The 27,125-nt window shown below is 38.0% G+C and overlaps 1 protein-coding gene across 3 annotated transcripts in view; it reads left to right on the forward strand.

Annotated features, from left to right (window-relative positions):
• The window catches only part of HJV (hemojuvelin BMP co-receptor), a 464,608-nt gene extending 456,374 nt beyond the window's left edge, over positions 1 to 8,234 (forward strand). For all 3 annotated transcript variants that reach the window (XM_044079987.1, XM_044079988.1, XM_044079990.1), the window contains exon 6: positions 4,965 to 8,234. In XM_044079987.1, coding sequence (XP_043935922.1) covers positions 4,965 to 5,588 — 624 coding nt within the window. In that variant the 3' untranslated portion in view covers positions 5,589 to 8,234. The remainder of the gene's footprint in view (positions 1 to 4,964) is intronic.
• The last annotated feature ends 18,891 nt before the right edge of the window (positions 8,235 to 27,125 follow it).

Genomic DNA, 27,125 nt, shown 5'->3' on the forward strand with positions numbered 1-27,125 from the left:
CCCAGTTCCTTCTATGAAACATGCTCCCCATCCAAGTGAAGCAAAATTCCTTCCTAACCCAATTCAAGTATAACCTGGACAACTGGATGGGAAACAGAAATTCATCCTAGTTTAGCATCTATGTCTTTAATTGACAGCGACAGCATATAAATGGTTCATCTCCCATGCCCCTATTTGTAAATGTTTCATCTTCTAAGCCCCTGCTTGTACTACCAAGGGTTCTGGAACTTGTCATAGATTTAAGATTCATGGTTAGGTTTAAAAAGGCCCCATTGGTCATTTGCCTAGTACACACACATACGGACCTATGATAAAGCTATCTTTACTGATATTCTCTTCTTAGACAATAAAGAACCTTATCTGTAAATAGTCATCAGTGCCTTCTCTTTTGGCTGGAAAGGTTTTATATCACTCATGACACTTTTAATTGGATTTGAAACTATGCCCCTTCCTAAACTGATTTGTTGAGGCTTTGTTCAACCTACTGTCTGTCTGAGACATTCACCTTCTGTGCTCCTCAAAGACCCAAATTGGGACCATTTCTGTTTCTCTCCTTCTCTCTCTCTTCTTTCTCTCCCATCTGTATGTCTGTCTGTCTATCTATCTTTCTCTTTCTCTTCTGTCTATGAATTACTTAATTATTGATTACCTCTGACTGCAGATGAAAGAGTCTTAATGAAAGCAAAAAAAGAAGTAGCCCATATAAAATCTAATCTTCCTTGACATCTGGAGCTGTTTTTCTTGCTCATTATCTGCAAACATCACCATTAAAACTCACGTCATGGTATTTAGTTTGAGTCAGATGCTTGCTTGAACCAGCAATGACCTCATTGCTTATCACATTATGTCTTTTATTTGCGAAGTTCATCTCTTCATATACTTAGGTGACTGGTTAGCTCTGACCCAGTCCATGTAGCATTATACTGACTGGATGACTAATAGTATTTTGATGGGTAATAATTTGAAATGTCAAATGTCAAGACCTGTTAGAATGAGTCCAGAAATATGGTGACTGAGTGACCGAAAGATCAAATTTACATATATTAAGTCCAAGATGCCATTTCTCTGAATATTCCCTTTTCTCCAAGGTATGGCAATCTCGGAGCTGATTTACACAAGTTTGGAAGGGGTGGCTTGCCTCAACATGGGAGAGTGCATGATTTGGTCTTCTCTTGTTTTTTTTTTGTTTTGTTTTCTTTTTTCTTTTTGCCACTCGGCATTTTGATTGCCGACATTTCAATGTGGATCTGCATTGACACAACTTCCCTTCAAGTGAACCACATAGTTCATGCAGTAGAAATGCAGCTGACTCTCCCTAGGCTCCAGTGTAACAATAAACTCTCTGCTTAGTTGCCCTTCTATCTCGTCAAAGTGGGAGAAAGTTGCAAGTTACTTTGAAAAAAGTTTGCAGCTTTATGTCCCTATCTCAGCATGGGCAACATCAATATTTAGGAAAATGAAACCCGTTTGAGCATTACCAAATTACTGTAACCAAGAAAATAAAATAAATTGGTCCCAAAGGGTTTTAAACACTATAAGCTCCAGACCAGAATGCAAATAAATAAAATAAATTATTATTAAACAGGGTAAGTGCTTTTGTTCCATAAAACAAAACCAGGACTTCTTCAGAACAAAATACAAGACCCACACCAGATGTTTTATATACAAAATAATTAGCACCTTAAATTAAGTTCAATTAGCTTAAAAACATTAACTTAAAATAAACCTATTGACCCCCATTGAATAAGCATAAGTAAGTCCAGACATTACATTAAAAAATACCACATAATCATACGTATTTTCAACTAAGGACCAGGAACACACAAATATTTTCATTAAAGAAAGACTGGTAACCATGATGGAACAATTAAAAATCTAAAGCTCACTTTTTTAATATAGGTAAAAGTGAAAAACTTTCATTCAGACCTGGTGCTACAGTTGCATTTAGCTTAATAATCCAGTATAGCTCTCTTAATTCTATCTGTAATCAATATTTAGTTATGTCTAAGAACAAATAGCATTGCATAATAATCCTGACCAAAGTTAAATGACTCCTCATCACCGGAGTTATAGTGATAATACTGCTATAGTCACTCATTGAAAGACGTTCTATGGATTATGTTTCCATGCCAATAAACTGACAGTTATAGTGGTTCTGTGGCACTGGAGCCTGTAGCCTTGACTATGTTCCAGATAATCTGCATTCAGTTATGGGCTAACTTACTGGTGAAGTTGACAAAGAAGGAATGAGCCTTTTCGTTCAGGATCAGCTCACCCATTCTAGAGAGATGAGAAGCCACATATCTCCCATGGAAATGCCTGTGTGTGAATGCCCATCTCTCTGTTCTTGATCACAGGGGTTTGGGGGCATGGCCCCACATATGGAATGCATACACTCCAGTTTAGCATCATGACTATGTGGAAGCATGCACTCAGAAAAGCTTTATACAGCCACCATTGCAACCCATCTGCTGATAAATGTGGAAAGGGCTTTTAGAAATATACAAACATGCCTAACTTGCCACAAAATAAAGGCCAATTTTCTAAAGTCCAAGTTCTCTCTAACAGTATCTTCTGATGGTAGGAACATGAATGAGTGTATGAATGACCTAATGAGAAGGCAAGAACAGATATTTGCAGGGGGACTGGTGCAGTAACCTCTGCATTATCAATTAAGCACTGCCTGATCCATTTCTATTTGAGTGTTACTACCTGGAATGTAGAAGTCAGGGAGCTATCAACAGAACACCGAATCTAAAATAAAAAAAAATGCATATCAGTAATGGAAAAAAAAAATCACAGGTCCATCACATAATATCTTGACATGGGCCAAAACCATGATAGAATTAAAAATAAAGTCCATTATATTTTTCCCTTATTCTCTAAGATACCTGGAAAATGTCTTATTTCTTCTCCGAACAGCTTTTTGGCTTCAATGTCATACTAAAAGTCTTCATTAACTGTGCCCTGGTTGTAGAACACTATCCCTGAAAAACTTTTAGCACAACAGAGTTCTAACTTTTAAGAACTCCATTCTGCAAAATTATTAAAAAAGCAAATACTCAGAGAATTTGGGTATAAGAATATAACCTGAAAGGCCTTCGTAAAATCTATTTGATTTGTACTTCACCCTTTCAATCATATATATATATATATATATATATATATATATATATATATATATATATATATATATATATACTTTTTTTTACTAGTGTCTATGTTTTCTATTATATATTGTATGGATTCATTATATACATGATAATGAGCTTCTCGTATACTTTTAACCTGTACCGATGTTATTGCCTTGTGTCAGGATTATGGATGAACAGACCTATGGTGCAGATTACCTACCTAGTTATCAAATAAATAAATACATAGAATAAATGACAAAATGTCATCCAGGGTGAGACGACATGTCAGACAGATTCTTACAATCTTCTTTCTTAAGTCAGATGAATAGTGTAGTTTGTTTTGTTTGACAACAAAGTTCAAAAAGCCATGTAAGTAACATTGTATTATGAAAACATCATGGCTGTAATATGGAATAAATACCAGATAAGGAAGCTCCAGAAAATAACTGAACCATATCATCAATGTATATATTGGACATTGTCATGCTGGCATTAGGGATGTCATTTAGGAATAAGGTGGGATTGTCAGAACTACAATTCCTTCTATAAAATGTGGTTTGCCTTTGTAGAATGACAACTGTTTTTATGGTCCCGATTAACCTTGAAGGTGGAGATCTCTGAGTTCACAAGTGTGTGTATAAGATTAGGACCCACTTTTTGAAGGAATTCTACCTAGGATTTGAAGATGGCCGTAGTACACCTCTTATCTAAACTGGCTAGGATGCACTTTGTATATCAGAAAAGGAAGGCAGCAGTGGCACACCTATCAATTAGCGCAAGAAATCTGAACAAAGCCTGACATAATGGGGGGGGGGACAAAGCCCCAAAAATGGGGACACATTTTAAATATTGCTCTTATATACCTAGAAAGTTGATAGAATAACAGGATTTGTGGTAGCATGCATTTACTGAATGATATGAAGTCTGAAACTCAAATGCATGGCATTATTTCATGATTTTAATCCTTAGATCATCCCAGTCATTTGTCAACAAAACACAATTTTTATGAGGAACAGACCAAGAATATCAGGCAAAAATCTGGACATTCTGTGAAAATCTGTACAGTCGAGAGGTATGAGTACTGGAAATTAATTTTTGAAAGCTAGACTGATGCGAGTTAATGGGAAAGAATCGAACAGGACAGTATCTGTGTCACTATCACATGTTCTGGAGCTGTGATTTAAAGGGGAAAATAGAGACAGGCTGGTACCTACCTCTTGTGGAGAAGTTGGAATTATTTGGGGTGAGAAATGACTGTAAGCTATGCCCTGATAAAAAGAATAGAGAAAAGGGGGAAAAACAAGTAAGAAGAGGTGCAATGTAAATAAAGGCCATTTAGGTCTATGAAAAAGTGCTGGGATCCATTCTTGATCTTTTGTGAGGTTATAAAGGACAACAATAGCAGTGGAAACGGTACATGAAGAGCTAAAAAACAATGGTGAAAACAATTGGCATGATGGATGCTTGTGAAAAATGATTGTGAACGGGCATAAAAGGGACTTCTTAGAAATTAGGCACAAGCAATTTTATTTATTTATTTTTTTTTTCTTTATTGTTCAGGTATAGCAGAATCAGAAACTGTGATCATGTAAATCCTGAGGATGGAAAATGAGTGTTTTTGAAAAATGTCATAAATGCGGAATTTGACACTTTTGAAAATGACTCAGTCCTACTACTTCTAAGAACAGCAATATACTATAGTCTCCATCTTATGAGCAGGTGTTTAGTAAACAGAAAAGTATAATAGTAGCATATCAATTAAGTTCATAAACAGTTTGATATAATTCCACTACTAATAGATGTCTTATTCCTCATTTTTTTCTCTTGCAGCTCACAGTTATATTTAAAAATGTCAAAGAATGCATTGATCAGAAGGTGTACCAGGCTGAAACAGATAACGTACCCGCAGCTTTTGATGATGGCTCAGCAAATGGTGGTGAAAGACAAGGTGGAAATAGCCTTACAATCAATGAAAAAGTGCCAGAGCGTCACATTGAGATCAAGGCAGCATATATTGGGACCACTATCATTGTCCGCCAAGTAGGAGATCACCTGTCCTTTGCCATTCGCATGCCTGAGGAGGTAGCAACAGCCTTCACAGAAGAACAAGACTTACAGCTATGTGTACATGGATGCCCATATAATGAGCAAATTCACATAATGCCTCCTCCCACCATATCATCCCTTGTTTCCATGGAAACAGCCAGGACAAAATGCAAAGAGAAACTTCCAGTGGAGGATGCTTACTTTCAGTCCTGTGTATTCGATGTACTGATGTTGGAAGATACTAACTATACATTAGCAGCCTATAATGCCTTTGAAGATACTAAAACATTGCACCCAGATTCTGAAAAACTGCACATTTTCAAAAACCACGTGCAAGGGTGCCCACCACTTTCAGTGTCTCTTTTCATAGTTAGTTTATTTGCTGGGCTTCTAGTACAACTAATTTAACAGGTCTAATGTTACAAAGATGTACAGAGACATAACGAGCCATGGAAGAAAACATTCAATTGCTATAGCTCAACAAAAACAGTAAATATATTTTAGAGTGAATTCATATGCCCAGGTGACTCCCTCAAGACAAAAAACACCTGAAGCCATCATCCATCATAAAAATGCTATTTTAAGAACCCTTCAGTACTTGAAATATCTCCTGCTTTTTTTTTTCTTTAGGCAATGTTGTCACACAGCGTGCAAGTTATCACTTAGCTGTATCTATCGCTAAGAGTTAACCAGAACATTTTCAAAGCAATGTCAGACAATCTGTCTTTGTGGATCATTTTTTTGGCAATGAAATAATAATTTAGGAAGTTAAGCTTCAGTATATAACAACAATCCTTAATGCTGTTTTGCCTCTTTTAGCCTAGGTTGTCATTGTTGATTTTTATGGCTCTTGGCTCAGACTTATAATAATGACTAGCTGGTGTTTTGATTTGTTTTTTTTTTTTTTTTTTTATGTGTCTAGCACAAAAAGTCATGTAAGTCTGAACTTAGTTGCTGCATAGAACTAATAAAACAGGTCACAGAAAATAAATATATTTGCTCATGACAGATCAAGAGTATACCTTTGCTAAGATACTCTCTTATCACCTGCAATATATTGGTTCTCCCCAAAACCAAGTATCACATCCTTTGAACTTCTCCTGCACATTTCTTCCAATAACTCATTAATGAGGGGTACCCTCATTTTTTCACTTTTCTAGTTCACTGTTTTGCTTATTTAATTCTCTTTCCCATCGTCAAGCCTTTTCCTCTAGTGACTCCAATTTCCTGCAGTGTAGGCAGACACTGTGTGTATATCTTGGTCCTTTCTGATATTTGGATTTCGATGAGTTGTGCCTGTTCTCATGTTTTCAAATGCTAAAGCGCCACTGTCAAACCTTAATACTTTAAATGTTCTTACTTTTTCCCCAACATGCTATCAATCCCTTTTTAAAACAACACTCATTGAGATGGGAATATCCTTTTAATAACAAATGCTATAACTGTAGCCAGTAATCTAAAGATGACCTGACCAGTTCCTTTTGTGGTGGTAAATTGGTCACCTTTCACTATGTTTTGTTGCCAGCAGCCTCCTACACCACTGTCAGTGACACACACCCGTGCTGCTGTCATTGTAGTTCTGCTTCTGTTCTGTGAACAGTCATTTTCACATCCAAACTGGTTGAGTGGTAGATGCACCTATGGTCTCTGTCTTTATCTCCACCCCTGTACATTCCATTGCATCTTTAGTCATTTCAGCTTGTTGTATTTTTTTCTCTTCCCAATTATCCTGTGAACAGTGCAATATAGAACACCAAACTGCAAAGAGACACAGCATGGACCCTACAGAATGCTACCAATTACTTTTTCTTGCTCTTCCATTGTACATCTGGTTGCCCATATGTGTGTTCTGCAGTCAGCTACCTCTTGCATTACTCTCTGTATGCATTCATAAGAGACCATGACATTTGTTTGCAAGCTCTCATACCAAGTTTTATTCATCTAGCGAGAGAACATTTTCCGGTTTGTCTGCTAACAGTCGTCCCTAGGAAGGCCGTGATGGCATTAGTTCAGGCACCATTTTCAGTAGGAACATGGGCAGCATCTTTCCTGGACTAAATCTTAACACCCTGCTTTTAAAATGGGTCATTAGTGAAGCTAACATATAATATAAAGAGTCCCACTAGAAAGACAAATGCTACACATGAATTAACAAAGTTCAAATTAGTTCATCTTCTAAAAAAGAAACTCATAATATTTTAAGGGAAAAGTCGATATCACTACCCCGAAATTTCAACTGCAAAACCTTCACTAAGGAAACTCCCACTGCTGAAGTCATACAAGGAAAATGTCAATTCTTGTCTGAGGTACTTCCTGAATAAACATTAACTTTCAAATGATAGCTCCCTCAAAATTCATCTTATTCTTAGTAGATCTGCCATTCTGTGCCATGGCAAAAACCAAGGTGATTTTAGAAATCAAAAACAACTACAGGCAATATATTGATGTAACTGGGCTATGAATATACTGTAGTACAACTTATTTATTATTATGACAAAACAGCAAGCATATATCACAAATAACTGCTGTGTGACAGTTGCCTGCATTTAATATTACTCTTTTGAATTCATTTCTAATTTGTATACCTGGAAATATTAGGTATTATTGGTCACCTAGTGCCATATAATTGTATTTTATGATAAAATATGAAAGATACTTTGTCAGATCAGAAATTCTGACCTTTCTTCTTTAAGTTACCTTAACTGATACTTTTTTTAGAAATTGGATGTAAATGTCACCATTAATGAAATAATGGCAGCTGTTAATGACACAGATTCAACAAAAGGCAGAAATACTGATGTAAAAGCATCTTACCTGAGAAAACTATGCTGTACAGTCATTGATCTCAATACAGCTTCAATGCTTATGCTCTTTGGGCAACTGTAGGTACTTTTGCTGCTGTCAAACACATTCTTCTTTATACGATGTCCAGCATGCAGTGGTGTTTAGATGAAACAGTAAACAGTAATATATTACTAATATAGTTAATTATTTAATTCAGAACTAAAATGTAAGTTGGTTAAAGTAATTCCAATAAAGAAGTAGTTTATTTTACACCCTTGTCAACCATGACATGGGCCATAAGGTAAGGATGAATGTAATGTTTAATATGTCCATATCTATCTACGCATGTTTTTATTTCATTTATTTATCCTTTTGTTGATCAGGTTAATCCCACTAGGTTGGTAGTTTCTTTTCAGAAGAGAGTCAAGGTGGTGATGATACTTTCAGGGAAAATTTGGTTAGGTCATAAAGGGACTTCCCCTCCTCTTTTCAATAGGATCTTTTTCATCCACCTGTGGTACTACCAACTCAGGCAAATGGGGTCATGATTCAACATCAAAGATGACACACACAGGAATGCAGCACCACCATCCCATAATGCACTGATGGCACACCCAGGAATGCAGCACCACCATCCCGTAATGCAATGAAGTATTAGCCATCAATTTACTTGTTGTGGGAATAGAAGCCCATAGCTTTTTGCACCAGAGAAGAGTGTACTATCTGTTACACCACTGACAGTGCAATCTATTTATTAATCAATCTATCTAATTTTCTATGGGTTTATTTCAATTTGTTGTATTATCAGTTCATTGACAGAGTGAAGTGCTTTGGAAATTCATCAAAAGCATTCTTTTTTTTCCTAAAAATTTTTTTTTTATTTTTCAAATACATTTGAATGTTATGTTATTTATACATAACATCTTAAATAACTATGTACACTATTTACATTAGCGTGACACTATAACAGATCTAAAAGCATTCTTTTTTTGACCACTAGAAATGTTGAAAAATGGAAAATTGAGTGCATGCAGTTAAGTTAAAATGTGAACCTGGGTTTTTTAATGCTGAAACTCTGGGCTATAGTGAGAGTTTTAAGATTACAGGCGGGAATTTGTGGACAAGTATTTGCAGGCTAGCATTAGAAAAAGGGTGTTATGCAGGCATGCTGGTGTGTGTGATGTGTGTCTCTGTGTCTTGTGTAATTGTGGTGCTACAAAAAGGGTTTTTTTAAGGTAAGGTACAGGGCTGGGTTTAGGAGCAGGGTTATGGCCAGCTCACATTTGTAAGGTGATGCTTACTCATGTGTGCTAACCCTAGCCCTAACCTGAACTCTGTTCTTGCTGTTAAACCCAACACTACATCGTACCTTATAAAAACCCTTTCGTTAACATTGCTACTATTATTACTATTACTACTGCTACAGCTGCTACTACTGCTATTACTAGTACTATTACTAATACTTCTGCTACTAGGTTCATAGGTTCATAGGTAGGTACTAGGCTATCTGCCCGAGGGCATTTATCAGCCTAGCCAGAGTGTGTCGGCTTTTGCCACCCCATTGATTAATTAACTGAGCCACTGTCAAGCAGAGCCAATGAAGTGATCCCAGGGGTGTATTTTCTGTTACCCATCCACTCGTCAGGGCTTCTCTTGAAGAGTGTTAGTGAGGGGCTCTGCCTAATGTAGTTAGGAATTTTGTTCCAAAGCATGGGGAGTCTCTGCTCTGTGACAGGAATCTATCCCTCCAGCATGTTCTATTTATTGTTGTGGCGAGGTTTAGCTCACTAGAGCACGTGGCTCGTAGTGATTTGGATTTCTTTAGGTGGAGCATGTCCATCAATTCTGAGTTGGACATGGCTTTGTAAGTCAGGTAGAGATCACCTCTGAGTAAGCGATATGCCACTTAGTACAGCTGGAGTTTTTCAGTCGGGCTGCATAGGACATATGTTTGAGGCCAGTGATCCTCTTGGTGAGGTGCTTTTGTGGTCTTTCAAGCTGTTGGAAGTGTCTTGTGAGGTATATCCCAAATGGGGCATTGTACTCTATGATGGGTCTGATGAGTGACGAGTAGAGGGGCACTATAACCTCTTTATTTCTAGATGCGAACCCCTTAGTAATTAGATGGGCCACATAGAAGGATTTCCTAACTACTTTGGTAATATGATTGTCAAAGGAGAGATTACTATCTACCTGGGTCCCCAGATCTCTTATTACCTCTTCTGTATTAAGGGGGCTGCCACCTATGTGGTAATTCGTGGGTGTTTTGTTTTTCCCAAACGAGATGATTGTGCATTTTTTGGCATTTAGCTTGAGGCCATGACTTTGACACCAGGTGTCTGTCTCAGTAAGGCCTTTTTGGAGGATGTCCATGTCAGCCGGAGAGTCAATTATGGCTCCCAGTTTGCAGTCATTGGCGAACTTGGTTAGCCATAGTCTTCCTGTGTTTGCCTGCACTTCTGAGCAATATATGCCAAACAGTAGGGGTCCCAGGACCAAGCCTTGTAGGACACCACTTGTGACTGGTTTAGAGTTAGACCTAGAGCTTGCTATTCTTACCGCATGAGTTCTGTCTGTAAGCCAGTTGGCAACCCATCTTGTGACGTAGGGGTTTATGTTCAGGCTGGTGAGTTTTTCTATAATACCCGAGTGAGGAATGGCGTTGAACGCCTTGGTGAGATCAAGTTAGGCTGTGTGAACCACCTTTCCCTTGTCTATGGCCTTGGTAGCGGTCTCAAAGAAGTCAACCAGATTTAGTAGGCGTGATCTGCCCTTAACATAGCCAAACTGGGTCGGGTCAAGTGTTTGGAGGTTCCCAATGTCTTTGTTAATGAGTTCCATGATGATGCGCTCCATAGCTTTGCAGACCAGGCTAGTCAGGTTTATGGGGCGATAGTTACCAGGGTCAGTTGTGGCCCCTCCTTTGTGGAGCAGAATAACCATTGCTGTGCACCATTCTATGGGCATGTAGCCCATGGAGAGGCTGAGATTGAACAGCGTGTTTAGGTGGGGGTTAGTTCATTCTGTAGTTCATGCAAGATGCAGTCTGTGACACCATCTGGCCCCACTGATGCTGTGTTTTTGGCTTTTGAAAGGGCTGTTTTCACCTGTGCTCTGTGATTTCCAGGACACTACACTTTTCCGGTATTGTTGTGGGCCCTTTTGAAGGTGAGAGGGAGGTGATGTTTGTGCTGAATCTGTCTGCCAGTATGTTGGCAATATCAGTACGTTCAGTATATTTTGTGCTATTTTGCACTATCTCAGAGCATATCTGTGAGTTGCCACTTAGATTCTTGACATAGCTAAAGAAGGCTTTGTGGTTATCTTTCAAATCCTTGGCTATTTTTCTTTCAAAGTTAGCCTTGGATGATTTTATGAGGGACCTTAGTTTCTTACTGATACTGATCAGGGATGTCTCCTTCTTGGGATTTGCTTTTTTCTGAACTAGTTTCCTCCTTTTGTTGTATAACCTGTTTATGGCAGGGGTCCACCAGACTGGTTTCCTTCTCTTAGGGGAGTGAGTCTTGGTTTTGCTAGGGATGGCATGATCCATGCATCCTTGTAGGTGCTCATAGAGTGCAATTGTAAAGGATTTTGCATCTTGGGCAGTGTTATCCTTTAGCGTGGGGGCTGTGAAACTTACCACCTCTGCCTTAAGTAAAGTGAAGTTTGCTTTAGAAAAGTTTTTCACTGTGGTTTCCTTGGTTGGGGGTGGTGGGGGGGTGTGGACATCCAGGGTGATTAGTTTATGGTCTGATCTAACCAGTGATGGGTTGACCTCCAGTACGGAGCACCTGTCGCCCATGTTGGTGATGACCAGGTCCAATATGTTGTAGCCTCTTGTAAGGGAGTTTACCAGCCGATCCAGGGCATTTGAGTTGATAAATTCCAAGAAGCACTGAGCCTGGGAGTTTGTACTCAAGTAGTTTTCCCATTTAATGGTAGGGTAATTGAAATCTCCCAAGATCAGGGTGTTCGGTAGGACCTTCATGTTTTCCAGTGTCTCCAGAAAGGCGGAGTAGTGGTCCTGGGTCATGGAGGGTGATCTGTAGCAGGCCACAATTTGCATTGCAGATTTGCCCAATGTTAGTTGCACATGGATGATCTCAGAGGTATCATGCTGCACCACTAACCTGGAGGTGTGGGTATTCTTGATGAATATGGATACACCCCCTCCTTTTGTGTTTCGGTCCATGTCCTGTGGCCAAAATGTGTGGTATGAGTTGTAGCCCAGTAGTGCTGGAGTGCTCCCTGGAGGCTTGAGCCAGGTTTCAGTTACTGCACAGATGTTGTTGTTCTCCATACTTAGGAGTGCTTCGAGCGCATGCATTTTTGAGATTTAACCTCCTGGCGTTGAGTAGCATAACCCTCATTTTTTTACTTGTGCTGTTTACGGAGGTGGGTTTGAATTTTGAGCCTTGCCTAAAAAAGGCACAATGGGAGCAGCAAGAGCCTCGGCCAGTATTTGAAAGCCAACGGGTGACAGGTGCAAGCCGTCTCTTGTGAAGCAACGCGGCTTCTTAAGCATGTCATCCAGGGCTGACAGACACTGGATCCCCTTTGAATGACACCAGAAGCTTAGAAAATTGTTGAAATTGATCATTTTTTTTTTATACTGAGGTATCATTCTTGGTGAGGGCAGGATGCTACTCAGGGTCGAGGTCATACCTGCCTGGGCTACATGATCAGAGAGCTCTTCCATGTCTCTTTTCATGTAGTCCAGGGAGGTACGGCTCAGGTCATTCACACCAACATGAACAATGACAGAGTCATATTTGTACTTGTTCTGGAGTGACCTGAGTGCTTGTGTTATGTGGCGGATTCTGGCTCCCAACAGGCAGCTAACAGTAACCTTCTCCTTGTCCAGCCTAGTGAGTGGGGTGTCAGTGTGCCTGACTATTGAGTCACCTATTACTAGTGTGTTAGGTATGTTATTTCACCTTAAGGGCTGTGATTGTGCGGCACATTAATTTTATGTTTTATGTGTTGTCTGGTTTGTAATGGGAGGTGAAGGTTTTGTGGGTGTATGCTTTGGAGCTCTCTGATGCTTTTTGCAGGTTTTTATTTAAAGCCTCCGAGTATGATTTCCTGTATTTATGTGTATTTTTTGCCAGTGCTGGTTTAGTATGTCTATGTGAGGCTGAAGTTAACCTTCTCCTCATGACTGTCTGTTCCAGTCTTGGGTGGTGATACCTTAGCCTCCAGTTTGGCTGTATAATTGCATCTCTCACATATGTTAGTGTTTTGTGGTAGGAGGAGAGGGCTGTCTGTGTACATGAGGCAGTTGTAACATTGCCTCAGGATACCCAGATTCACCAGCTGGACTGGAGAGTACACCTGAAGTTGCCCTTTGGTCATGCCTGAATAGTAGGGTGAGCTGCTTAGTCGCTTGGTTGTTGAGGGGTGGATAAAGAGCCTTGCCCTGCTGGGCAGTCAAGTGTCGGGGTATATTAGTGTTTGCTATTAGGTCTGAGCAAGTGCTGGACTGTAGGATGCTTTTTGAGTGCTTAGGTTGAGAGTTAGACTAGTTTCAAGTGAAAAACTGAAGAAGACTTAGTGGAGCCAGGAATAATTTAACCCTAGCTAACCGGTGCTGCCCGGCGCACACAACCGTGCAACGTGTTTTTTAAACTACTAACTTCTGAGCTGGAACCACTCCTCCAGGGACAGATGGCTGTTCAAAGTTCCCCTCTCTCACAGTTGAACAGAGAAACTTCCCTCTATCCAAGTAAGGTATGGGCAACTCAGAAACTTGTAACACAGCCCTGAATTCAGCACTAGCCTGAAAACTGGACTATACCAGCTTAGAAAGGCGGGAAACAAGAAATGTATTTATTTATTTTTTTGAAAAGATAAGGCAAAAATAGCAAAAAGTACACTTAAAACAGCTTTAAACGACTACAAGCGATCAGAAAACTACTACTAACTAGTATCACTACTGCTATTACTACTACTAATAATAAGAATGCTGCTACTACTAGTAGTAGTACTAATACTGCTGTTATTACTACTACTACTGCTGCTACTTCTAATGCTGCTGCTACTACTATTACTACTGCTACTACTGGTACTTCTACTGCTGCTTCTACTACTATTATTACTGCTACTATTACCACTTGCGCTATTAATACAAGTATTATTACTGTTACCATGAATACTACTACTGCTGCCACTACTATTAATACTACTACAAGTACTACTACTACTGTTGCCACTGCTATTACTACTGCTGCTGCTACTACTACTACTGTTCCTATTCAGATAAAGAGTGCCTGAATTTAGTGCTAGAGATTTGGTTAACCAATCCCAAATGGAAACAATTGATCTGATGTGTTGGGTTATTCACAAAATATATTTTTGAAATGCCAGCATCAGTCACTTGTGTTTCAATGTCAGAAGCGTAGCAAGGGTGGGGTGAAGAGGTGAAAGGTGTTTGGGGGTACAATTGTTAAGTGCCATTCCTGCATCCTTTTCTGAACCAGTATTTCTGAATGCCAGCACTAAAATACACTTTAATGCTTCAGTGCTTTGTGCATGGTAAGCTGTAGCAAGCAGAGCTGAGGGTAGCCAGACTCCAGACTGAAGACTGCCACCAGGAGTTAGACGAGGCAGTAATTTCTCTCTTCAATACTTGTGAATTTAGATCCATCAGCGTGTGTGTGTGCGTGTGTGCGTGTGTGTGTGTCTATTTGCGCATGTGTGTTTGTGTGTATAAACCTATCAGATTACTCAATTCTATCAGTCTGTTATTAGGAAATGAAAGGAAACTGAAGCATCTCTAGAAACCTTTCACAGTCATATGGATAATATGTGGAGAACATGGTGGAGAACTAATCTTTAAGGTAAAAACTGGATCCACTGAATCTCTGGGATTCAAAGATTTGATTCAGTATGTTAAATCTATTCAACTTCACCTGATATTGTATAGGAATAGCCTTGTTCTTTTGAGACAGAGTTTTATATCACCACCACCATCATCATCACCACCATCATCATCATCATAAGAAACATATAACTGTATCCTTAAAATGCATAATACCTTTTAAAGTGTCAGCTTTCCAAAATAATCTGCTTTTAAAACTGACCATTTTCTATTAGGAAGAAACAACAAGTTTTTTGAATCTCAGACAAAAAAGCAATGACTAGCTGCTGAACCCCTGTTTTAAAGCACATGGACCACCTAGAAATTACACTGGTATGTGTTTTGGATTCTCAAAATGGCGCCAGTCTTTAGTGGTATTCAGACCACACTTGAAAATGCAATCCTGGAAAGGCTGGCAGTACCAAACTCATGATTTAATTTTGGAAGGTTTGTTGTTTTGCCTTTAAGTGGAATTAATCTGAAATAAAAAAATGTATACATTTAATGTATTCATTGTTTCTGTCAGAAAATGACCCTCCTCGAGTCCTACAAAACAAAAGTTCAGTGTTTTGTGTTTCTTGTAGTCCAGTAGTTAGTACTGCTGCTAAAATAATTGTAATGTTATAAGAGCATCCAGAATGGCGTTATCTAAAATAAGGGTATTTGCAATTGTACAAATGCAGTATTTCTTTTGTCAGACTGTATCATTAAGATGTTAAAGTTTCACATGGATGTCAGCCTACCAAACCGGTGTCCCTCTTCCTCTCCACACCAGATTTTTGTCTTTGGTGTACATTTTTTTTCTAATAATTGCCTTTCACTCTGAAAACTTCTACAGTACACATGGCCACTCTCTCCTTAAAAAAAGTATTTGTGGCATTCAACAGTACACATGGCCACTCTTCTTTCAAAAAGTAATTGTGGCATTCATAAATATAGATGCACATGGATTTTTTATATGCATTCACTGCTTCTTGGGCATGTATTTTAAAACAGGGCTCAATGGCTGGGCATCTTAGCCCATCATGAGATTGACACTCAGTCCCAAAAGTGGAATAGTTCTTCAAAAAGCCCTGCATATGTGAGGCTAAACTCTCCACTGGAGATACATTAATGAGAAGCGCCATGTTTTGGACACCTGTTCCACCTACCTGCTGTGATAGGTCATCAGACAAAACCCTTGTATTTCCTGTCCCTCTGCAGCCATCCCATGAATGCATGAATCATCGGCCAAAACCAGTCATCAGCTCTGCCCCTGCACAATTGGACCTGACAAGGACTTTTTTTCTTAAATCTTTAAAAAAACACAGCACTCACTTAAGATGACTGGTACATATTCATTTTAGGAGGGGTAGCAATAATAACTCATCTGTGTTCCAAAGTCAGCTTAAGTATATGTCCTTGTGTACAAAGAATTACCCTGCACAGTTTATCTTAGTTATTGTGCAGTTACAGAGGGCTGTTGTAGGACAACACTAAGAAATTTAATAGATAATATATGCTTATAACTGGCATTGTGTCTTCTGCTGTAGGGAGACTAGGTTATTATCCACTGTCCAACCTGTGAGTTATAATAGTTGTACTTATCTCCTTGCTGTACATCTGCTTGCAGGGCTTTTATGTTACTAATCCCTATACAGAACCGGATACCAAATGCAACAGTGTCAGCAAACATTTTTTTCCTCTGTTTAATGCTTACATGTTAAAATGAAGCAAATAAAACAAAACTGTAAAGTTTTTGTCAACTGCAGCATACATTGGTAGTTTGTGAGATACAGTCCCAGATACAATATTTTATTTTTATGTTTATTTTTCAGCACTTTGTATAGTAGGAAGCACAATCATTGGAATTACAAACACTAAAGAAAGGTCTTGTAACCACAAGATAATCTTATGCGTACCCCCTGATATAGTTGTAGTTTGTGAGGGTAGCGTGCTTTCTGTTAGAGCATGGTACACTAATGACTATAATACATTCACATTAATGAGTTCTGACCATGCATTTTTCTATACGTTTACATGTTTTCAGTTTTAATAGGGTGGTCTGGGACCCTTAATAAGGGTTTATGCAGAACTCCTGGTACTGCACGCTTTATGAAAGTAACATTCTCAGAAGCACAGGACTGTTAGAATCTCATTATTTATTCAGACAATGCATTATTCTATGTTTTTAATCTGTCAGTATTACTAGTAATGATTAAGTCTGTGTTTCTTGGCCTATTTGAACATATTCCCGAATAAAAATAATAGGAAACTTGAGTCAGCAACACAAAACTACCAGGAACGAGATTATGCAAATCTTTAAAAGGGAAGTCATACAATTAAAGGTAAATCCTTAAATTTTATAACTTTGCTTCAACTGCCAGATATACAAGTCTCATAATATTTTGCATTACTCAACTGCACTGCAAGTCTGCAGTTGTACAAGCTGGTTTTCAGGGTTTCTCTTTTCCCCATAGCTGTGTGACCATGTAATTATTATATGCAACTAAAAGGGTGTGGAGAGCAAAGTATCTCACATAGGCAGTGCAGGCAAACAGTCTGGTCCACTATATATATATATATATATATATATATATATATATATATATATATATTTATATATATATATGTGTGTGTGTGTGTGTAAAAACACTTTTTTTTTCATAATATCACCAGCAGTTTTGACTGGTGTGTTATTCATCGATTTTCAATTCTCGAGATTGCTTTGGTCCTTGTTAGCTTCAGACAAAGCAAGGATACCTAGGGGCATTACCCAGACCACTCATTGCAGAAAGGTATAGTAAGCAGCTCCCCTCCATGACCCCCACCTTCCCCCATTTACAGTGTCCATACAAACTGAGATAAATACTGTTACACACATTAAATACTCTGAAATGTACTCCAGAATAGATCTGTTTAATTTATAATGTATGCAGGGGAATACTACTGATTTTAAATTTCAAGAGGGTGTTGTGAGTTGTGCAAGGCTAACCAGAACCTTCTGACAGACATAAGCTGGCAGTACAACACTAAATTTAATACAGTTCAAAGTATACCTGGTAGTATTGCTTTCCTAAAGAGTCCTGTATGGTATATATGTCCCAAAGAGGAAAAAACAGCTAAAAAGAAGACTATTCACAAAAAATCAGAACTGACAAACTGTCATGGGACTTGTTGAATGTTTCAAAGAAGCTAGGTGGTACTTTGAGCTGAAGTTAACAGAAGCATGTATTGCCAAAAGGTTTATAATTTAAACAGTTTTAATATATCTGTGCTTTGCTAGAGCACTGCAGGTGTGTGTGTGTGTGTGTGTGTGTGTGTGTGTGTGTGTGTGTGTGTGTGTGTGTGTGTGTGATTAAATTATGAACTGGACAAATCAACGCATGGTTAATAAGTTACTTTTGACCATTTTTTCTGAAAGCATTTTTATAAAAGTAAAGACAATTTGATATACACAGATGCATACATGTGTATAGTTGTCTAAGATTTGCTACATGCATCAATGAAACAAATATTATAAAATTTTATACAACTATATAAAGCATGTAATCAACAAACTGTAACCGTGCAGTTAAAGCACCACTTCTTTACTATTAAGAACCAAAAAAGTAATTAAGAGATGCTAATCATGAAATAATACATTTTGGGAAAATCTAATTCAGAGAATGTTGAAATGACATTTTTTTAACTTACTGTTTACAAGTTGGAATAGAAGCATACATGCAGACTCTTGTTTAGTAAAATGTTTCCTAAATTTATCTAATTTAAACGTATGTATAGTACTAGCAAAACAAAACAAAACATTTTCATAATTGGCCATTTAGCTGCTTCACACTTTTGGATTTGAAAATCTTGGGAAAGGTTGTAAAATGATAGGATATGAATGTGTTCCATTAATGTTAACCTGTTTTATGAAGTCACATAATCTGTTGCTTAGATTGCGTGCGCACACATACACACACACAAACACACACACACACACACACACACACACACACACACACACACACACACACACACACACACACACACACCACATGTATCTCACTAGACTTGTTTGATGGCTCCCATCAGAAGTGTGAGACTTGTCGCTATATATTCCACAAGTGTCAAATGTAAACCACAGCTGCAAAAGAAATACACTCAGTCTCAACAGCCATCATAATGTCATTAAAGAATCTTTGAAGGGTACTTTGGCCTCTTATCCCCAAGTGACATGAAAGACTTTGTCCCCTATACCTGCTTTTATATAATAACTTCAGAATTGCTATATCTCAGAGAATTATCTGAGGTACCATAACATCAGACACATAGGTTCATAGGTTCATAGGTTCATACTAGGCTATCTGCCCTAGGGCATTTATAAGCCTAGCCAGGGTGTGTTTGGCTTTTGCCACCCATTTTAAATTAATTTTGCTATGCCCTTTTGACTCAGTCCAGTCTTGCTGTTCCATCGATATTATTTATACCACTTAGTATGACAAAAAGAAACTGCTTTGACTCATATCATAAACACATGAACAGTCATAATGATCAACTGCACATTAACTGCAGTCAGATAAACAACCAGAGCTAAAACAAACCCCTGATACCAGCATTTAAAAATATAGCTTGCAACCTTGTACTCAATGAGAATACTTGTGCTACCATTCTTAGCTGCTAAGACCTTAAACTGAAGTTGTGTTTACTTTTAGTGATGGTACTCTAGGTGGATCATAACTACACAAATGCACTTATTGACAAAAAGGCATACACGGGAAACATACAATCACAGTCACACCATCAAAAATAAACAGAAAAAAATGAGAAAATATCGTAATCCACCCCAGTTTTTAATGATATATATATATTTGATATTAATACAATCTATATCACTGAATTCTAATTTCTAAAGTTGATGTTATATCTTTTCTTTGTCTTGTTCTTGACTTGTGGTTATCAGCTACCTTGCAGCTAAGTGTGCCAGCTACCTTGCAGCTAAGTGTGCAAAGCCATTTTTAATTATGATGTATATTTTGGACAGTAGTACGTACAGTTCCAACTTGTGTGAGCTAAACATGATTGCATTACAAATGTAGGCAGCACTGATATCTAATTTCAGTTTCTGAAACTGTCTTCTTCAGCTCAATACTGTACCCCACTGGATGTCTATTATTTTAATTTGAAAGTCTGTTGTTCCTCCATAGGACTCGATTATTTATTTATTTAGGTTCATAGGTTCATAGGTGTGTACTAGGCTAATGGCCCAGGAACCTTTACAAGCCTAACCCATAGGATTATCCTGGCATCGTGACACCCAACCTTAGTTCCCAGTGCCTCTGTCGAGCAGAACCACTGGAGTGATCCCCGGGGTGAATTTTCTATTTCCCATCCACTCATCAAGATTTCTCTTGAAGAAGGCCACTGAGCTGCTCCCCTTGACATGTATGGGAACTCTATTCCATAGCATGGGTGGTCTCTGGGTTATGACCCTTTCCCCTCCAGCATGTTCTGTTGATTGTGGTAATGAGGCTGAGGTCTCTGGACCATGTGGTGTGGAGGGATTGGGATTTCTTTAGATGTAGCATTTCTAACAGAGCTGGGTCAGACATGGCTTTCTAAGTCAAGTGGAGATCACCTCTAAGTAGGCAATATGAGAAAGTGAATAGTTGGAGTTTTTTGAGTCTGTCCATATAGGGTAAGTGTTTAAGGCACAGGATCCTCTTTGTGGGGTACTTTTGTGGCCTCTCCAGTTGTTGCAGGTGTCTATTGAGGTACATGCCATATGGGGCATTGTACTCGATGATTGGCTTAATGAAGGAAGAGCAGAAGGCGACAATGACCTCTTTCTTCCTGGATGCAAAACCCTTAGTAATGAGATGTGCCACATAGAAGGACTTTCTGACCACAGTGACAATGTGGTGGTCAAAAGAGAGGTTGCTGTCAACCTATGTTCCCAGATCTCTTATAATGCCTTCTGTATTTAGTGGACTACCATTGATGTGGTAATTCATGGGAACCAGGTTTTTCCCAAAGGGGATGACGACACATTTTTTGGCAATGAGCTTAAGGCCATGTTTCTGACATCAGTTGTTGGTCTCAGTGAGGCCTTTCTGTAGGATGTCAACATCACTTGAGGAGGTAATAATAGCTCCCGACTTGCAATCATCTGTGAACTTTGTCAGCCATAGTTCCTTCATGTTTCCCTGTCTTCAGAGAAGTAGATGCCAAACAGGAGAGGACTCAGGACAGAATCCTGTGGGACTCCACTCATGAATGGTCAGCAGTCTGACTTGGAGTCAGCTACTTTTACACTGTGGGATCTATCTGTGAGCCAGTTTGTAACCCACCTAGTGATATAGTAGTTGATGCCTAGCTTAGTGAGTTTTTCTATGATTCCTGAGTGGGGAATGGTATCAAAGGCTTTGGCTAGATCACAGTAGGGTGTAGGAACCACCTTGCCTTCATCCACAGCTCTGGTGACTGAATTAAAAAGTCGACCAAGTTGAGCAGGCATGATCTACCCTTCACAAAACCAACCTGTGTGGGATCCAGAGTTTGTAGATTCCTTATATCCTTGTTTATTAGGTTCATGATGATGTGTTCCATAGCTTTGCATATCATACTTGTCAGGCTAATCGGGCAATAGTTCCCAGGGTCTGTAGTTGCTCCTCCTTTGTGGAGAGGGATGACTGTAGCAGTGCACCATTTGGTATGGACAAAGCCTAATTTGAAGCTGTAATTGAACAGGGCACACAGGTGAGGTGCCAGTTCACTCTGTAGTTCATGTAGAACATAGCCAAGGATATTGTCAGGTCCCATAGAAGCTATATTATTGGCTTTAGACAGTGCTGTTTTAACCTGTGCAGTACTAATACTGGGTGTTTGTCAATCTACTGGTATTCTGATTGGTCCTTTGGGGGGGGGGGGTAAAGTTGGCATTGACTCTGTTGGCCAGTATATTGGCAATATCTGTTGGCTCGGTATGGGAGGTACCATTGTGCAGTAGCTCAGAACAAATCTAGGTATTGCTGTGGGGATTCTTTTCATAACTATAGAAGGCCTTGTGGCTGTCTTTACTATCTGCTGCAATTCTGTTTTCATGGCTAGCTTTAGAGGATTTGATGAGGGATCTCAACTTTTTGTTGAGGCTGAAAGGGTTTTTTTCCGGTCTTGGAACCTCACCTTATTCTGCATCAGTTTCTTCCTTCTGTTGTAGAGTTTGTTTATGGCAGGGGACCGCCAGATTGGCTTCCTTTTTTTGGAGGAGAGCATCTTGGTTCTATTGGGTATGGCGAGATCCATGCATTTGTGTACATATTCGTACAGTGCACTGGTGTATGATTCGGCTGTCATGCAACTATTTTCCATTTACATGGATGCTGTGAAGTTAGCCACTTCTGTTTTTATGAGCCCGAATTTAGCTTTGGAGAAGTTTTTCATAGTGGTTACCTTTGTGGGGGGGTGGGGGTGGGAGGGATGTGGATTTCCAAGGTGATTAGTTTGTGGTTGGATCTAACCAGGGAGGAGTTAACTATTGGTACAGAGCAATGGTCGCCCATTTTAGTAATGACCAGGTCAAGGATGCTGCTACCTCTAGTAGGGGTAAGAACGAGCTGGTCCAGGGCATTGGAATTAATGTATTCCAGGAAACGTCGGACAAGTGAATTGGTACATGAGTACTTTTCCCAGTTAATGGAGGGATAGTTGAAGTCACCCACTATGGCAGTGTTAGGTTGGACCCTAATATTCTCCAGGGTGCTTAGGAACGTGGAGTGTGAGTCTTGGGACATGGCTGGGGATCTATAGTAGGCTACGACCTGACTTGCTGTCTTACCCAATGTTAGCTGCACTTGAAGTGTCTTATTTTATTTATTTCACATTTGTTAACTGGGTTAGTCCAACTGAGTTTACAAACAAATCCATTTTCAGTGGAGACCTGAGGGGGAAAGCCCCAGAAAACATAAGTAAAGATAGAGTGACAATATACAAATATTAAATAACAATCACAATACAAAATAACTGTAAAAAAGAAAAGGTTATTAACTATTTGCATTGCATTGATAGTAAGCAACCCATTTTCAGTGGAGACCCAAGGGGAAAGAGCCCCAGAAATCATAAGCAAAGATAAACATACAGGACAAAAACTATTAAAAATAGCAATGCAAATACAAAATTAATTATAAAGAGAAAAACAAAACAAACAAATTATGAACATTAAGCGTTGCACTGATAGTAGTAGTTTAAATTTACTACATATAAGAGTAAAAACAAAAAGATAATTGTTTTTTAAAAGAAGGAAAATGTACAGACGTTGATAGGATGTGGGGGGGAGATAAATAGTGTGGAGAATGGGAGGGGGAAGAGAAAGGAGGGGGCTATAGTAGTAGAGCTGAGGATTTAGGAGGTTAGTTTAAGTAGAAGTTACTAACAGAGAAAGAAAGTTAGGAGATGCAACAGTTATACAGTAGGACAGACTAAAACAAAATGCAGCAGCTTTTAATTTTAATACTAATTGACTAGTTTCAGATTCTTGCTTGTGGATAGTTAAAATAGTAATGAAATACCTTATGTGTTATTTTGTCTGTGATTGATCAATGAAATTTTACTTGTAAGGATTCAGTATAAAAGCTATCAGGCCCATAGTATTACAATGATATGTGCTATCATAAAAGCAGAATTTCAGCTTTAATCAGTGTAAAGATGACTGGCTTCATCCTTTGCATGCCTATCACATAACAAGCAAATACTATATACAAGAAAAAAATGAATTGTAAACACTGATCTCATTTCCTTTATTCTTTTCCAAATGAAACATTGTAGAGGCCTTTGGCCTTTGGTCTTGTGCCTGATATTTGGCAAGCCACATTGTTCAAAAGTATGCATGGCTTTGTATTTTAGTGTTGTGCCTAATTATTCTGTCTCAAAATCTGATCTTTCAGAGGATTAGCAAATTAAAGAAATGAGGTCCAAGTCTAATATCAGAGTCAGTTTTATCTTTTCACTTTGACTAAGACAAATTAGCTCTCCATGTTTTAAACAGGAAACTTATTTCTTTTGCACAGCCCTTGGCATAATGGTTAAGATAAAAAGGCTACCATCTCCTCCCATATAAAAATGTACTCCTTAATTAAATAATGATGATATGGGGAAAATAATTCTGTGAGTGAAGAAAGACAGAAAGATGAAGATAAATAGAAGTATTCTCCTCATGAAGATATTTCTTGGATGCAAAATACTTCCTCCAACAACAATTACATATGCTACAGCAACTTCAAAATGTTAAACAGTATAGCTATTTGGCATTTAAAATATAAAACATGCATATACTAATAAAAAAGAAATGTAAAACAAGTCTATTATTCAAGCACAATAATGACCTCCAGGATGGGTGCTAAGCAAGCAATAATGCCCAACAGGGTGTCTGTTACTCTGTAAATAACAGATGTCCAGGGGTATTATGGGGCCCGATGATGCAGGGCCTCTACACCCCTGGAAGGGCATTATTTACACAGTAACATACACCCTGGAGGACATTACTGAATTTAGAGAATGGGCTGCCTGTAAAGTTGTCGTATTTTACTTACTTATTTTTTTATTACTATTTTTTTATATATTTTGCTGTAAAATAGTTCCTCCATTTAATGTTTCAAATTGCTGTAGTATATGTAAATGGTGTTGGAATAAGCATTTTATATCCAAAATATAACAATTTTAAAAAATGTATCCAGATATTTACTTTATTTTTTGGTCCCTTACTCCTAAAATGTTTGGTTTGTTGCCAGTCATTGGGGATTGAAGTCACTAAATAATGACATAAATTTGAATTTCAGACTTTATTTATTCAGAAAATTCATGCTAACACAAATCCTGCTATTTAAGCAACTTTTTAATATTATAAGAGTAATAATTAAAATCTGCTCTTATTTTTGAGCCTTTGCTCCCCCTTTATTTTAGGCTTTGTCCAGATTTCTTCAGGTAAACGTTTGAGATGTATGCAAACCTCTTTACTGCTGCTGCCAGTGATCAATCAGTCTTACTCTCTCTTTCTCACACACACACACACACACACACACACACACACACACACACACACACACACACTTGCACTTCAGAAACTAAGCTAACACAAATCCTATTATTCAAGCAACTTAGTGATTTTATAAACAGCAATATTTAAAATATGTTCCTATTTTAACCAAAAAGACCCAAAAACTACTTGAATAAAACAGAAGAAGCAAGTGGAGTGGTAGGAGAAAGCTAGAAAAGGCTAATAAAATTCACGTATCGTCACTGCAACAAATCCGTTTATTTGGTAAGCGCTTTCGGTGGTACAAATAATCCACCTTCTTCAGACCAAGGACAACCTCTAACAAATGCATATATATACTCCTATTACTCAATTAGTTAATAATTTACCCTATAAAATCAATCAATTAACCAATGAATAAATGAAATGCATTGTTTAAATAAATGATCATAAAAAATCTTCTCATGATAAACACACAATATTACGATGCTGTAAACCATGCTAAACTCACAAAACTTTTTTTTAAAAATATATATCATAATGAATTACATGATGAATGTTACTAGGAATTACTTAGAAAAATCTACAATGGTCAATATTACATTTAATAACCTTACCAGAGATGGCACACAAAAATTAATTGATAACCAAATAATAAATGGTATCTTAAAAAAATACAAAAACCTATGTTTATATTTTATGCATATATACAAATATGAATGTAAAAATTATATCATATGAATTTATATAATCAATTAAAATAAATTAAAATACATAATATGACTACGTGCTGGTCAGGAACAACTATCTAAACATTATTGAAATACTATGTAGATAAAAATTGATATATCAATAAAAACTGCTTGATAATGCATACCATAATTGAAACACCATATATATATTATGTTAGTAACCTTATATATAAAATTAATAGTTTATGTATTTAATGATTTCAATTTTAAAACACTTTTAATGGAAACATAATCATTTAGACCGGGGAAGATATATGCAACAGTTTTAATTTGCCAATACAACTCATTCTGTTCTAATAGAAGTTGCCAAGGCTCCCCTCTCGGATCTAAAGATGTCTGATATACAACTAAAAATAAAAACTCATGAGTTGGAAATTGCAAAATATGTCTTGCAAGAGCATTGTTGACATCCCCTTTACTAACTGCATAATAATGCTCGTATATTCTCTGTCTTAGTTTCCGCTCGGTCTTCCCTATATAAAATGAGGGACAAACTTGACAGCATGCTACGTACACAACAGCTTTAGACTCACAATTAAAGGAGCCGTTAATTGTGTACTCCTTGTGATTAATGTTAACAATAGTAGTCACCTGGATGTACTTGCATTGTGTGCAATGCCCGCATTTGCGCATACCTTTATATGTCTGTTGGTTCCGTCCTTGATTATTTTTCTTGTACTTCTCCAACATATTCTTAAGATTCAGACCCCTCCTAAAAGTAAAGTGGGGTCTGATGCCTAGCTTAGTACAAACAGATGGTTCTCCCAAAATAACTGCCCAATTTTTAATAAAAATCTCCTTGACTCTTGTAGTGTTAGATGAAAAAGTGGACAAGAAACTGAGATGTAATGGTATGTCTTCCTCAACAATTGTATCATTCTGTCGTGCAATTTGACTAATATTAAAAGCACCATCATCCGCACGAACCCTACTGGACAAAATAGGTTTAAACAAACCAATTGATCTCTTGTTTTTTACTTCTGTTAGTATCTCAAGAAGTAACTTGATAGGATACCCCCTACTCAGGAACATGGACTTTAACTTTTCACATTCCGAGTCATAATCTACATCTTCAGTGACCATTCTTGCAGCCCTCACCATCTGGCCTTTGACAACTGCTTTCTTCTGATGGTGAGGATGTTCACTAGTATAATACAAGAATGCATTGGAGTAGGTGGGTTTCCTATAAATGGAAGCTTTATACTGCTTGTTATACCTATCATTGCTCAGTTCCACATCTAAGTATGTTATACTATCAACCCCTACTTCATAAGTAAATTCAAGAAAGTCAGTTTTATTTGTGATATGCTGTATGAATATTTCAATTAAATTAATATCACCCTGCCATACCAGGCACATGTCGTCCTGGTATCTGGTATACCATAATACATTTTCTTGAAACTCACTATCAGAAAACAAGAAGTTATGTTCCCAATATGCCATGACACTTTTGGTAAAACTAGCGCCATAGGGAGACCCCATGGCCACCCCCTTGTTCTGCAAGAAAATGTTTTTGTCGAACATGATGTAATTGTTAGACAAAATAAGATCTAAAA

This window comes from Protopterus annectens, chromosome 8.part0 (assembly GCF_019279795.1).
Source record: "Protopterus annectens isolate FY-2018-M chromosome 8.part0, PAN1.0, whole genome shotgun sequence".
NCBI classification, from domain to species: domain Eukaryota; kingdom Metazoa; phylum Chordata; order Ceratodontiformes; family Protopteridae; genus Protopterus; species Protopterus annectens.